At 35.7% G+C, this 15,784-nt stretch overlaps 1 protein-coding gene across 1 annotated transcript; it reads left to right on the top strand.

Annotated features, from left to right (window-relative positions):
- The first annotated feature begins 116 nt into the window (after nt 1–116).
- LOC115954186 (disease resistance protein At4g27190-like) lies at nt 117–15,192 on the top strand. The gene is made up of 2 exons (XM_031072099.1): nt 117–181; nt 12,606–15,192. The coding sequence occupies exon 2, from the start codon at nt 12,625–12,627 to the stop codon at nt 15,190–15,192; it is 2,568 nt and encodes an 855-aa protein (XP_030927959.1). The 5' UTR covers nt 117–181; nt 12,606–12,624.
- Nucleotides 15,193–15,784: the final 592 nt, after the last annotated feature.

The raw sequence follows: 15,784 nt of genomic DNA on the forward strand, positions 1-15,784 counted from the left end.
TTCATTTGCTTTAAAAAGCAAGAAAACAGAGAGAAAAGATCTAGATATTATTTGCCCTTCACGTTTATTCATTTACCAAATTGACTGTCCTTGCTCAATTGCTCAGCATTCTGAAAAGAGGTATACGCAGCGGAAAGCAGTCAGTTCTTGCTTCATTGATAATTTGGTATCCTGAACAAAGGTACGTAGCTTCTATATTTCCTTCTTCTTCTTCTTTTTTGTTGTTGTTGTTGTTGTTGTTGTTGTTGTTGTTTGATTTAATTCTTATGTACTTTGCTTGTAGCATTGTAATTGTTAAAGTTGTAATTGTTAAAAGCTGAAAGACTTTGTATTGAATTGTATAAAATAAAGTACAAGGTTTATCTTTTATATTAATAAACAATGTGTTAATCACTTACACAAGTAATATAAGTGCAGTAGAAAAAACCTAGAATAATGGCGATAGAGTTGGGTGTGATAGAGGAATTGGGCTAAGGTACAGATAGAGATAGCTTAGTAGAAGGAAGGAGTGCTGGCCTGGTGATGTGATAGGTAGATTAACCCACCGTTGATAAGTGTCTAAGGTGGATGAAGTAGATTTTGTGGCTTCAAATGGAAAGGTGGACTCGTAAAAACCACATGTCGTGAAGTGTAAATTTTGGATCCAAACAATGGTATCCATTGGAATGGGTACTAGAGCCCAAGAATACGCTTGGAATTAATTTGGGGCTTAGCTTATCGTGCTTAGAGCACTAGCATTAAGTATGCTAAATGTTAAATTTATAGCATTTAGTACATCAAACACCAAAAACCATTCTTCATCAAGTGTACTAAAAGCCAAAAATATTTGGCATGAGCTACAGTACTCTTCTATCAATAGAAGGGTACAGAAGAAAATGCAAAAAATTTTGAATATTTTTTTATTCAACTTTCTCTCTCATAATAATAAGGTATTCATTCATTTGTCCCTCACCCATTCATTCTCTCTACTCTTCTTCTCTTTTGCCTCTTCTCTCACCCACTCTCTAATCTTTCAGTTTGTCTCTTCTTCTCTTCTCTTTCTCTCTCAATTGAAACCTTGGGTATTGCTCTCTCTCTCTCTCTCTCTCTCTCTCATTTATCTTGGGCTGTGGTCACAATGAATGTGAAGTTTGGGTTGATTTTGGGTTTTGCTTGATCTGTTGTTTGGTCTGTGTGAATCGTGGTGGTTGGGTTGATTAATATTGGTTGTTGGTTGAGTTTGGCTTGGGTCAATCAAAAACAGGTTTGATATTTTTTTTTTTCCTTTTCTTTCTTTTTATTTTTTTTTTATTTTTATTTAATTCTTGCAATAAGTGGTGTTGGGTTACAAATTTGGTGGTTGTAGTGATGGTGATTTTTTTTTTCTTACTGGGATTGGAGCATGAGAGAGAGGAAGTGAGATAGGGAGGAAGAGAGAGATAGAGAAACAAAGCTTCAGATTTGAGAGCTCAGACTTAGAGAGAGAAAATAAATGAATGAGTATTTTTGTTGGGTAATTTATATTATTTTAATAGGTTGGTTATAATATTTTAATATGATGAATGTTAAAATAGAAGATGTGATGTAGGGTGTATTGTAAAGTAGTGTGTTAAAATAGATAAAGTAACTTTTTTGTGTTTCAAAATAAAATATTTATAGAATAACTGATGCTAGTGCTCTTAAGTGGCCCAAAATAAGGATAGTAGGTACATCCGAAGGTGCAAGGGTGGTAGTAGTTTGGGTATGTATTAAACAGAATCTTGTAAGGAGATTTGAAGTTTAAAGTTGGTGTGTGTAACCCATTTAAAAGGGAAAAAGTTCAAGCTCCCTAGAGCATCCACATCAGTGGATCTAAATTTTTAGCTTTTTAGCTACACAAAAAGTCACTTTATCTATTTTACCTCCTCACACCCTACAGCAGTGGAGTTATTTTACCTTTTAATACAATAAAATAATATAAACACTACAATAAAATAATATTTCATTCAACCACCCACACACCACCACAACCACCATTAAACCCATAAAAATCACTGCACAACCACAACCCAACTGTGCCCATCAAAACCATTGAAGAAGAAAAAAACAAAAACTCAAAAAAATCAACACAGCCAAACCAGTGAAGAAGAACAAAACAAAAACCTAAAAAAATCAACATAGCCAAACCGAAACCCATACTTGATACTCTGTCCGATTCGGTACTGGCCGACGAGACCTGCGTCGATCATCGATCAATGATCATAAACAGTGATGATGAGTGCAAAGCGAAATAAAATGCTCCGATTTGAGGTGAGTCGGGAATGTGGGACCCGATCGGAGCTAAAAACGGAGAGAGAAAGAGAGAGAGAGAGAGAGAAAAAAAACGAAAGAGAAGTGGGTTTGAGGCGATTGGTGATGTGGGTTTGAGGCGATTGGTGATGTGGGTCTAAGGCAGATGGCAGCGTGGGTCTGAGGCTGATCGGCGACTTGGGATGGCTGGTGGGTCGGTGACGTTGAGCTTCGGTTGCAGCGACGTTGAGGATGAGTTGGGCCGGCGGCGGTGAATGAGGGAGCTTGAGAGAGTGACGTTGAGAGAGTTTTGAGAGATGATGAGAGCTTCAGCACTCTGAGAGAGAGAGAGAGAGAGAGAGAGAGAGAGAGAGAGAGAGAGAGAGAGAGAGAGAGGAGAGAACCATTTTTATTATTTTAATTGGCCAGGGAGTAAAAAATTGTTTTTTTTTTTTTTTTTAGCTCTCAGCTACAATGCACATCTATCTATAGATGTGCACTGTAGTAACGGAGCTAAAAAAAAATAAGTATAGCTCCACTGCTGCATGCTTCTTTTTGGTGTTTTGGTGGAGCTAAAATAGCTATATAGCTATTTAGCTCCACCGTTGCAAATGCTCTTATTACTGCCGGGTACTAAAGATTTTTATCTGGTGTTAAATGGGTGTCTACAACTAGCTTCACTCTTAAGTTGTCCAGTAGGTCTAGGGGTTTATTCTACTTTTTACCCTTCCTAACTTTGAGAAATTGTCTATATTTCATGGCAACAAATACCATGTTCTCATCATTTAAAGAATTAAGGAACACTCTTTTGCAAACCTTCTAGTAGGCATAGTAATCTCCTCAAGATAAGGGGAAACACTAAGAAACTGAGATTTATTCATGCCAATAGGGGCTAGGGATCAAACTTAGGAAACTAAACCCTTATTACAAAGTATACCTTTGCTCAAATACAACTTAAAAAACTTGTTGAGACCATTACATTTTTACAATAGAATTTATAGATTTATTCATCAATCACATTGATTTTAAAGTAATGGAAAAAATGCCAATACACCTCTTGAACCAAAACACCCTCTCAACTTTCATTTTAGCCAATTTCCTCCTTGAATTTCCAATAACTGCCAAATAGAGATAGCTGTTAGTCTGTTGTTTAAACTCAAGTTGGTCAATCACGTGCATGTCATGTGTAAATAAAAAGCTCCAATTACATTTGCAAAAGAGAGAAAAAGAGAAGCCAATGATGTTTGTTTTGATTATCATATCAATCCACTACTAACCCAATTCAATTCCTGATTATCCCTACTCTCACAAATACAATTCTACAGATTGATTACCAAACTCCCTCTCTCAACTTAATTATAAGTAATTTTTTTGAAAGGATAAAAAAATCTTGAGTTTTGACGCTTTGTAGCGTGTAAGAAAAACTGATCTCACCGTTCGTGGCTTCTATGTTTTGCTACCTCTCTCTATCGCTTTAGATGCTGTTTGTTTTGCCGAGAATATGAAAGAAAAAGGGAGGGAAAAAGACAAAAAGTCTAGATCAGCAATGGGTTAACAAGTAGTGATTGTCAAACGAACTGAGCAGTTGGCGACACAAAGCCTAGATTGGCGGTGAGAGCTCGAATTCCGATGATACCGCAGCTCGGTTGAAAGATCCTCCTCTAGTGAATGCCTAGACTAGTGAACCTAATTTCTCTTTCTCTCTCTTTGGCTCGATAAATTGCAATTGGGTAAATTTTATTACACGTGACATACACGTGATTAACTAACGTGAGTTTAAATGGCAAACTATAGCTACCTCTATTTGGAAGCTGTGTGAAGTTTAAGGAGAAAATTTGCTAAAATAAAAGTTGAGGGGAGTGTCTTGGCCACTTACCCATTGTTCAAGAGGTGTATTGGTATTTTTCCCTAAAGTTATCAATACAAATAAACAAACTAACCATAGTAATCAAGTACCATTTCTAAAAGCAACGTATTGAAAGAGAACAACCCAAGACACAAGATCTGGTATTGAATTGGACAACCAAATAAGAATATCTTCAATGGAAAACACACGTCAAAGGACCCAATTCCTTAGAAAACATCACTACAGGAAAACTATTTACAATAATACTTAAAAAATCTTTGTACAGCTAGACTCTCTGCTATAATATCTACAAATTTCATGCTTGCATTCTTATTGCAATAACCCCAAGACCTCTGGATTCTCTCTAATTGAATGTTTTCCATGAACTCTCCATCCACATGAATATGAACATTTGGCATTCCAGGGAACCTTCTTGAAAATTTTTATGTAGTGAACCTCATTTGAAAGTGTTAGTTAATCACTCCCATACATACATACATACATACATACATGCATGCATATATATATTGTGGGGTCTTTTTTTTTTATAGTATCTAATCCTAAGTAGAAACAAGGATCCTGGGCCTTATACTTCTTGTTTGGTGGACTGGGTTTGGTTCACTGCAGCTATGTTGGGTTAATTACAAACCAAGTTGTGCACAAAACGTGGATCCTACAACACATACACATTCATACATATAAAATATAAACATATTGTACAGTAAATGGCTGGGGAACAGTAAAGGAATAAAAATAAAAAGGTAAATAAGGATCCTCAGAAAAATAAATGATATTTCGTTATTTTTTAATTTCGGTAATCTGGCCCCTTCTTCCACTGAGATATGTCACAAGGTCCAAATAAGCTCAAAAGTCACAGACTTAGATAGCTCTTTGCAGGCTTCTAAGACTTGTAAGGTTTGAATCCCTTTGAATCCAAGTGTATCCTCTAGTGTCTGTCTTAGGATCCCTCACAGTGTTTTCTCTCTTTTCTCACTTTTTGAATTTTAAAGAAGTTTTTCAAAGGATCCTTTTGCTTTGATTCCTTATTGTTGAATGGTTTTTACTAATGGCTTCATCCCCTTTTATAGTACCTTCTTAGGGTTTTTGGTGTACCATTGATTCCCTGCGTTTGTTACCCTGAGTACCAGAACCAATGTTGTGTCAGCAACATTAGTGGCTGGTCTCTTCCTTATTCTCTCACTATTTTCTCCTTTTGAGGTTTCCCCCCAAAAAGCCCACAGCTGACTTTCTTTTTTTGGGAGATCCTAAGGGCTGACTTTCAATCCTCTCTTCCCAAAGCTTCTAGATGCTCCTTTTCAAACCCACCTTTTTGGCTGCTTTACCTTTTTGTCGTTTTCTCTAAATGGGTAGATTCTTCCTTATCAAGTTGAAAAATCCCCAGCCACCTTCCTTCATGGTTCACCTTCCTGCGTTACCCGAGGTACCTGACTTCTTTTCTTGAAGTCTAATTCCTAAGCCATCTGCCTTTTTTTTGAGTCATAGGTGACTGATGGGACATGCCTGTTTTTGTTCTTTGTGACCATGAGTATGTTCCCATGAGCTGTCCAAATCCTAGCTGATCCCTTCCTGCATTTTCCGAGGATCCCATGGCTCTAGCAGTCCCAAGTTATCTTGGTTAAGTCTTTTTTTGGGCTCCCTAGGAAACTCTCCTTACAAAGGCTAGGTTGAGCTTCCTTTTTTCTTTTTCTTTTTCTTTCTTTTTAAAGCCCCAAAGCTTGCCTATACATGATTTTGGGCTTCCTCTTACTCATTTTAAGTGGTTCTTAGTGGCGGATTGGGCCTTGCCTGTTTTTTAGGGCCCCTTTAGTTTTAGATTTGTACTTGTGATATTTTGGACCTTAATTTTTATATATATATATATATATATATATATATATATATATATTTATATATATATTTATTGGTAGATAATCATAGAAATATTATTAATGAAAATAGTAAGGAAAAATATAAGTTGTTGATGATGATGAACAACACATAAAAGGATAAAACAAGTAACAAAAAAGAAGGAAATTAGGAAAATAATCTAAGAGAAAACATAAACTCAAAGAGAGAGGAACAATCAGTAAAACCCCAACAATGAGACCACTCAAAAAGACTGCACTGGCATAAAACCTTTGACCCTTCCAACGTCTTCTCAGTGTGTGTGCGTGTGTGTGTGTCTATATATATATATATATATATATATATATATGTAAAACTCAAGTTTTATACTCTTCAATCCCAACATACCATATCATCCTATTAAATATTAAAGAATAGGCATAACTACACCCAATCAATTCTAATACCAATTTGAAAATCCAATTCAACTATTAGTTTATTGAGATTTTTTTTTTTTTTTTTGATAAGTAACATAAAAATTTTATTAAAAAGCTTATTGAGATATTATTATGTCTAGTAAGATGTATTGAATTTTAGTAAAAAGCTAATGTGACAATCTCTTATTGGATGGTATCAAACATGATTTTACACTCCATCCTTACCGAATTTTGACTCATACATACATACATACATACACACATACACACATACATATATATATATATATATATATATATATAGGGTCTGGTTAATGTACTGTTAGGAATGAATCCACAATTGGAGACTTGAACAAGGTTAAGAAATCACAAAATATTAATTAAGAACACTCAAGAAAAACCCCTCTTTATTCCTAAAACAACTCCTTGTTACAAGCATAAATTTCACTCTCAGTTTTTCTCTTTGTTTCTCTCTTTAGATTGCCTATCCCCATTCCTCCACGTCTTACTTTCTTTTATACTCCCCTCTGCCTTGCTCCTTAAAAACCTATCTCACCATAGAGCTAGTGAGATACTTGTCCCATCAGACACCTTCCCCTTTCTTTTCATGATGAATATGGATTTTTGGGGCTTAAAGCATTATTCAGGTCAGTCATTCAGCAATTAAATGTGACTGCATTAAGCAAATGGGTCGAATCAATGCGGAGGTGACTATTACTTTAATTTTGTGGTCAAAGCGTAGTCACAAAGTACATTAATTTTGTGGGTAATCAATGGGGAACTATCTCATTAGAAGAACTTTGAAATCCCAGACGAAAGGGATGGAAGTTTCTTGAGAAAGCAATTGTCTCCTCCATATTAAATGCAATTCTCCAACTAGCCATGTCGCATTTATGGCTAAATGACACTCTTGAATGGTGTATTGTCAACCTATTACACAGTTATCCTAGCCTCAAGGAAAGAAAATGGGGACAGGACAAGTATCCTACCAGTAGGAGCATCTACCCTACAGGTGGACGGCTAAGGTAGTTACAATTTCCCTATAAATAGGAAAAGACCCTTCATGTGCAAGGGATCTGAAAAAGATTAAGTCTAGAGAGAAGATTGTAAGAGTCGTATAATAGTTTCATGTGTATTTGCATTCTTCACTTGTATATTTCCTTCTTGGATCGCCTTGGGGAAAGTTTATAAGAAAGAAGTAGTGTTATCTTCCAATTTTGCCTGGTGATTATATCTTTTATTTGAGTTTTTACTTTATTATCCAAGAATTAGCTTTTCAGCCTATCTCTATAATTTAGTTGTTAAAGTTAAAGCCCAACCCAAACGGTTACTCAATTTTTGCCCTATACAATTGGCACTATCTGTGGGAAATTGCTATTTTAGACTAAAGAGCTCATTTGAAAAGTAACCAATGGCAAACTGAGATATAGCTTGGAATTCAGACCATAGTAAGGGAGAAGGTTACATAGGCTCAGGGCCTAGGGAGTGATGGGTGAATATAGAACCTAGGAGAGAAGTGTGATCTCCCACCTAATCACATAGAAGTAGTAAAGGATCCTTAATATCCTCTAAGTAGAGAGGGAGAGAACAGCAAGTGTCTTCACGAGCTAGCACCAAGGATGATGAATTGGAGGAAGTTAAGGTGTAGGTCCAAACCCTGCAAAGCCAAGTTCGAAGAGGGGCTAATATGAGGGACTAGAGGAGACGTCCTTCAACTAGCTCAAGTTCTAAGAGAGAGGCAAATTGGAGGGGGAGGAGATCAAGGAGTCCTTTTGGAAATCGTAGAGAGGATTTTTCAAACTCTGTTAGTGGAGGCACATGAGACGAAAGAAGAGAGCAAGCCCCTCCACCTAACTTAATGGCTGATGCAATGAGCCAAGCTCTTTACCAAATATCTCACTCACCTTTCTTTCAGCAGATTGAGCATTCGAACCTACCTCACTACTTTGTCCAACTTGCATTTGTTATATACAATGGGAAGACAAACCCAATAGAGCACATCAGTCATTTCAACCAGAGCATAACCATCTATTCGAGAAATATGGCTCTTATGTGTAAAGTCTTCCCATCTAGCCTTGGACTGATAGTAATGAGATGGTTCAATGGGTTGGACAAAGGTTACATCCGGTAGTACGAGGAACGCATGACAACATTTAGAGATAGATTCGTGACATGCAATAGAGTACCGAAGCCCATTGACTCATTGTTAACCATGACGATGGGAGATAGGGAAACACTACGGCAATAATTAGACCGTTATTAGGAGTTATATAATGAGATCAGAGGAAATCATGAAAATGTGGCTGCTAGAACGTTCAAGGTGGGCCTTTCTATGGGCTTCGAGTTAAGAAAGTCCCTTACCAAGAACCTTATAGGGGATATGCAGAAGTTGAGGAGTTCAAGAGGTTGGAGGATGATCAAGTTCAAAGTAAGGGAAAAGCAAAAGAAATTATCCACGATAGGAAGGACACCAAAGTAGATTGATATATGCCTTCTTGGTCTAGGAGAGATTTCTTCAACTTGCCACCAAGGAAGATAGTTGAAATAGTGAATACGGTGTTTAAGGAACCGATTTACTTTATAGTAGATATGATTAAGGATGATCCCTATTTGCGGTGGCTAAACAAGATGAGAAGTAACCCCACCCAAAGGAACCAGAGCCTTTACTACCAATACCACCGAGATCAGGGGCATACGACCAAGGAGTGTCAAACTCTCTAAAACTTTTTGGATCAACTAGTGCATCTGAAATAGTTCCTAGATCAGAGAAATGCCCTGTAGAATCGGCCCAACACCTTAACCACCCTTGGGAGTTATAGAAGTCATCCACGTCACCCATTTTAGAGGTGAGGCAAGTACAAGCACCTCGAGTGATGGCATTTGCTCCTCAATCTGAGGAGGGGCAAATATCAAGGCTAGAGAAAAGGCTGAGACTGGAAGAGAAGCATGTGCTAGGATTTTCGAAGCAGGATAAAGAGGGAACTATTTAGCCCCATAATAATGCCCTAATTCTTACCCTCCAAATAGGGGGATTTGAAGTTAAACGAGTGATGGTGGATACAGGAAATTGGACAAAAATAATGTACCTAGATTTGTATTGAGGTCTCAAGTTAACCCCAAGCAACCTTATGAGGTATGATTCGCCAGGTGGACCTAGAGTCAGTACCAGACCAAAAGAGACCAAACAACTATTTTTTTCATTCATCAAAATATCAACTATCTCCTCAAGGAGTACAATAGGTTGCTTATAAAGGATTGCTAAACCCTAGTTTTAGTTGACTAGAAAACCCTAATTACCTTATTACAAAAATAACCTTACTTTTGAATTAAAATACTAATAACCTAATAAACCATTAGGACCTAAAATATAAAAATACAATTGACTTGTAAATATAAATAATACTAAATAATAATTTTCTTGCGTCTCCCGCATCATTAACTCTATACACACACACACACATATATATATATATATATAAAATAAAGAAAATTTCATGAAATCAATTTTATATAACTCAAAAAAAATATTTTATTTTATTTAGTAATTTGTAATTATCCTTTAAATTATAGTAATAACAATTGATCTTTTTGCAAACACATTAAATGAAGTATTTTTTTTTTTTTTTGCTAAAAAAATTAAATTACATGTCTAAGTATATTAATAGTTTTGAAAAATATAAAATGTATACGAATTAATTAATTTTAGATAAATGCATACAATCCTAGAAACATGCATGAGAAGTAGTCTAAATGCATTTAGAATGCAATGCATTTATTGTGCTTGTATGGCCTCAAATAAGGATTGCAGGTACATCCGAAGTTGCGAGGGTGGTAATAGTTTGTGCGTGTATTAAAGAGAACCTTGTAAGGAGATTTGGAGTTCAAAACAGGTGTGAGTATGTAACCCATTTATCAAATACAAAAGTTATGAAAAAGGTGTCGATGCTTCACAGCTATACTACTTTGCTGTTGAGTGTAAGAACATGAGATTCAAGCAATAATGCCATAATCATCTAAGATATATTTAAATAAACTTCTTGTTAATTATAATGCACCAACACTTTGAAAGTACTTTTTTTTTTTTTTTGAGAATGACTTTGAAAGTACTTGATCTTGGTAGATAACGATTTTCTATCATCTTCTTAAATGAAGAAAGCATACAACACTATTACTTTTGAGTTTTGAGTTTCATAGAATAGAGACATACAAGGCGACCGAAATCATCTATGAAAAAAAAATAATATAAGAAATGTTACGTCTACAATATTTCTTATAAGAAATGTTATGCCCAGAATCCATGCGTCACCATGCAAGGCCTAAAGGCTATGACATCGACCCACATGTAGCTCATCTACATCGACCCACATGTAGCTCATCTATCGGCTGTATGCAGCACACCGTCCTCTTTAGCACCCTTCGATTTGTAGAACCCTAGAATCTGGCCTCCAACATAAGCCAAAAGTGCCACCATGCCCCCACTTGGAAATTTTGCCCTTTATCTATGTGCGGTTGCCGTTCAACCACTCAACTCAGGGACTACATAGCATCTTCTAACATTGTTTGATGACATCATCATGCCACATCATCTAAGCCATGTCATTTGCCATTTGTCGAATCAATGCCATGTAATCATCATGTCAATAGTGTTGCCACATCAACACCTTGTCAATGCCACATCATCTAACTAAGCTTACCCAAACCGACACGACCTAGATCACCCGGATCTGACCTGTGACTTCACCACTTTGGCTCAACCTATTGATTGACCATTGACTTTGACTTTGACTTGCGACCAAAAGTCAAAATTTTCCCAAAATAGGCCTAACTTGCTCAGTTTTTCATGTAGATTCTGATTTTGGACTCTGTTTTTGTACTTAAAACTCTGAAATCGCTCAATTGATCTTTTCATCTTTATGGTTTCTTTAGGGAATCTTATCATGCTTATCCAACCTCAAACTTCCATCTTGAGTTTGAGTGGGGATATTAGAGATATAATAGACATTAGCCAATATAATAGGCCCAAGCACGTCCTACTTTGTGTGGAAGACAAGTGTCCTACTTATACTAGAAGTTTAGGGTTTAGCCTCCTATATATACCCATGTTATGTTCATTGTAATACATGATTTATACCACACTCTCTTATAGTAGAGAAACTTGTACTTTATCATTCTAAACTATAACTACGATTACACTTTACACCTTAAACTTTTTGAATGCACATTTTACACCCTAAGTTATGATCATTGTTACACTCTACAATTTGACATCAAGTTTACTGTTAACTTAGATAGAAAAATATAACATCACGTGAAAAGACCAAATTGCTCGTCTTCTTAATCCCTTAAAAACAAAAGAGAAATTACACTTTACCATTCTAAACTATACTTCTGTTTACACTTAGCATCCTAAACTTTGAATTTCCATCTAAGTTAATAGCAAATTTAATGTTGATGTACAAAGTGTAACAAGGGTCAGAGTTTAGGATGTAAAACGTTCATTCAAAAAGTTTATAGTGTAAAGTGTAATATGAATTATAATTTATTGTGATAAAATGTAATTTCTCTCAATAAAGATGCAACCCTTGAGAGTTTCCTTCGTAGGCGTATGCTATTAGGTTGAACCACATAACTTCATGTTCTCTATTTTATACTTCCGTTTCCGTATCTATTTTAGCATACTCAACATGATATATCAACATTAATATCTAACACATTTTAAGTGGGTACTGGGTTACTTGAAAATTATATGGTAATTTACTAAATTATGGATTTTGTAAATATATTTTTATTTGAAAATTTTAGTTTGATGTTTGTTAACATTATTACATTAATGGTGTTGAAATTGGACATTACTTGATTATCCATTGTTTATTCTTATATCTTTCACGTGCGTATCTATAACTTTTGTTTTTTAATTTGATAGAATGTTCGTATATTTGTTTTACTCAGCAATATATACGATTTTCATACAAATCAGAAATAAATTCACAAAAAGATGCTCATTTTGACAAAACTGAGTTTGTCCTTTTTTCTTTTTCTTTTTCAGGTTTTAAATAGCATCTCGGTCCACCATCCCCCTGAAGACAGTAGAACATCGTCCGTCTATCCATTAATATCCAAAGAAAGGTTTTTTTTTTTTTTTTTTGGGTTCCTTTAATTTGATTTAACTGTTGTTTTTGTCACTATTTTCTTATTGGGTTTTTCTTTCGTATATACTATGTATCTCCTAGACAGCAGCCAGTTGCAAGAATGAATTTTCTAGAGCTAATCGGCGAGAAAATTCTCGATTGCGTGCTTGCAGCACTGGGACGTAACTTGGATTATCTGATTCACTACAAAAGTAATGTTGATAATCTCATACCCCAAGTTATATATCTACTGGATGCCAAGGATAGTATACAAAATGAAGTTGCGGCTGCTAGAAGAAATTTAATGGAAATTCATCCTCATGTTCAGACATGGCTTACCCGTTCTGATGGGATCATAGCAGAGGCAGAGGAATTCATTAGAAATAACGGGCAGGCAAAGATGACGTGCTGCAATGGGTGGTGTCCTAACTTGAAGTCCCGTTATCAAGTGAGCAAGAGAGCAATTGAGATAGGATTGAAAGTCAAGGAAATCAAGGACGAGGGAAAGTTCGATAGAGTCGGCTATCGTAAGTCTCCACAAGTGGTAGGAACTGCTACATCGAATACAGGGTATGAGGCCTTTGAATCAAGAATGCAAACATTAACTGGAGTTCTTGAAGCGCTCAAAGATCCTAAGATCAATAGGATTGGGGTTTACGGGATGGGAGGTGTGGGCAAAACCATGCTAGCCAAAGAAGTTGTAAAACAAGCTCAGAAAGACCAGTTGTTTGACAAGTACCTTTTTTTAGTTGTATCCAAAGATCCAGTCTTGAAAAATATTCAAAGGGAAATGGCGGAGCGATTAGGTCTAAAACTTGAGGTGGAGAGTGAATCTGTAAGAGGAGATCAACTACGTGAGCGATTGAAACAAGAGAAGAAGACCCTTATAATTATAGATGACATTTGGGAGGCCCTGAACTTGGAATATCTTGGGATTTCCTTTGGAGATGATCAGAAGGGGTGCAAATTATTGTTGACGTCAAGATTTTATAATGTTCTATGCAATGATATGGATACCCAAAAGCAGATCCCAGTTGAAGTTTTATTGAAAAATGAAGCGAGAAACTTGTTTGAGAAAATAGTTGGTGATTTAGCCAAAAGGCCTGAAATCCAACCTAATATGCTTAAAATTGTCGAAGAATGTTCTGGATTACCAATTGCCATTAAAACAGTTGCAAATACCTTGAAAAATGAGAAAGATATAAAAGTTTGGGAGGACGCAGTCAACATGTTCAAAATGTCTGAGCCAATAAAGATCGCTGGAATGGATGAAAAGGTGTACAAGAGTATAAAGTGGAGTTGCGAGTTTTTGAAAAGTAATGAAGCAAAGTCATTATGGTTGCTTTGTAGTCTACATAGAGAGGATTACAACATAAAAGTAGAAGACTTGATAAAATATGGTGTGGGTTTGAGCTTGTTTGGTAACCTTGACAAAATAGAGGTTGCGAGAGGTAGGGTGCACACATTGGTTAAAAGACTCAAAGATTCTAGCTTGTTGTTGGAAGGTGATTACAATGGTACAGTCAAAATGCATGATGTAATTCGTGATGTAGCAATTAATATTGCAGCTGAAGAAAAGCAGATGTTTATGATAAGAAATACTACTGACTTGCAAGAACGTTTAAATTGTGAAGATTCACGTGCAATTTCATTGCCTTACATTGATGATTGTGACCTTCCTAAAAGGTTTGAATGTCCGAATCTTCATTTATTTTTTATGTTCGATCAAAAAGAGACTTTGGGAATTCCAATCTCATTTTTTGAAGGGTTGAAAGAGCTGAGAGTTATAAGCTTATCTCAAACATGGTTTGAGATACTTCCTTCATCACATTTGTCACTTGAAAAACTCCGAGCATTAACTTTAAAAGGTACAGTGAAGGATGTAACAATAATTGGAGAACTGAAGAATTTGAAAATTCTTAGCCTTTCATTGAAAATTTTTGAACAATTACCAAAAGAAATAGGGCATTTAACTCACCTTCAATTGCTAGATTTGGAAGAATGTTCCGATCTTAAAGTCATTCCACCCAATGTGTTATCTAATATGAAGATTTTACAAGAATTATACCTACCGAGAACTGTTGAATGGGAGGTTGAAGAACAAAGCACAGAAAGAAGTAATGTTATGGTCTCAGAATTGGACAATTTGTATCACCTGATCATGTTACACGTACATATTCAGAATTCCAAGATTTTACCAAAAGCCATGGTTTTTGAAAGGTTGGTAAGCTATAGAATAGCCATAGGCAGTTACTTCTCCGGAGGAGAAATGTTAGATGCTTCAAGAATTTTAAAGCTCAATATAAGCCTTCAATCTGACGATGGGTATAAAGTATTATTGAGGAAATGTGAAGCTCTCTTTTTGCGTGAAATGAAGGGTGTCAAAAATATTCTTTACGAATTAGATTCGGAAGGTTTTCAAAGTTTGAAGCATCTCACAGTCCAAGGCAATGACGAGATTCAGTATATTATCAAGTCTATGGGGGTTCTCGGTTCTGTCTTTCCAATCTTGGAGTCAATTAATCTAAGCAATATGATCAATTTGAAACGGATATGCAACACTCGACTTCCAGCGGAGTCTTTTCGTAACTTGCGAGTGGTAAAAGTGAGTAAATGTTGTAATTTGGAATGTCTTCTCCTCATCTATGTTTGGATGCTTTTCCCACCTCCAAGAAATGGAGATAGATGATTGTAAGAAAATGAGCGAAATAATTGCAATAGAAAGAAAAGAAGAAATAGAGGTTAATAGTGATGACAACATTATGTTCGCACAACTTCGTTCTCTCACTATGAGCAAATTACTAAAGTTGAAGGGCTTCTTTTCTGATGATGAATATCTAGTGCTTTTCAACAGAAAGGTATGTTTAAGATTTGATTATAAATTTTACTCCTTGAATGATGATAAGTTTCCCACAACTTATAACTAAAAACCCAAAAAAAGAGTAGGTCTTGTATTTATTGTCGATATCATGACAATACTCCATTTTGAAAACTGCACCAAATGATCAGAAGAACAATTTTTGCTTTTTTTTTTTTTTGCCAGTATTAAAGCTTATTTTCTTTTGTCACATTTATTCGTTTATTTTGATTAGTTTTCCGACCCAAATTTTAACACTTTGAAATTCCTTATTATTTGTTTAGTTCAAACTCCAAACCTTTTATGATATAGGGTGAGTTTGGTTCAGCTTTTTGAAAAAGTGCATAATAAAAAAGTAGAGTTTTGTAAAAGTGCATAATGAAAAAGTGGAGTTTCAAAAAACTGAGTGTTTGGTAAAAGCTGT

The sequence above is a fragment of the Quercus lobata genome, chromosome 1 (genome assembly GCF_001633185.2).
Source record: "Quercus lobata isolate SW786 chromosome 1, ValleyOak3.0 Primary Assembly, whole genome shotgun sequence".
Taxonomy (NCBI): Eukaryota; Viridiplantae; Streptophyta; class Magnoliopsida; order Fagales; family Fagaceae; genus Quercus; species Quercus lobata.

Coding starts and splice junctions, on each gene's coding strand:
- LOC115954186 (XM_031072099.1), top strand. CDS start 12,625: ATGAATTTTCTAGAGCTAATCGGCGAGAAAATTCTCGATTGCGTGCTT.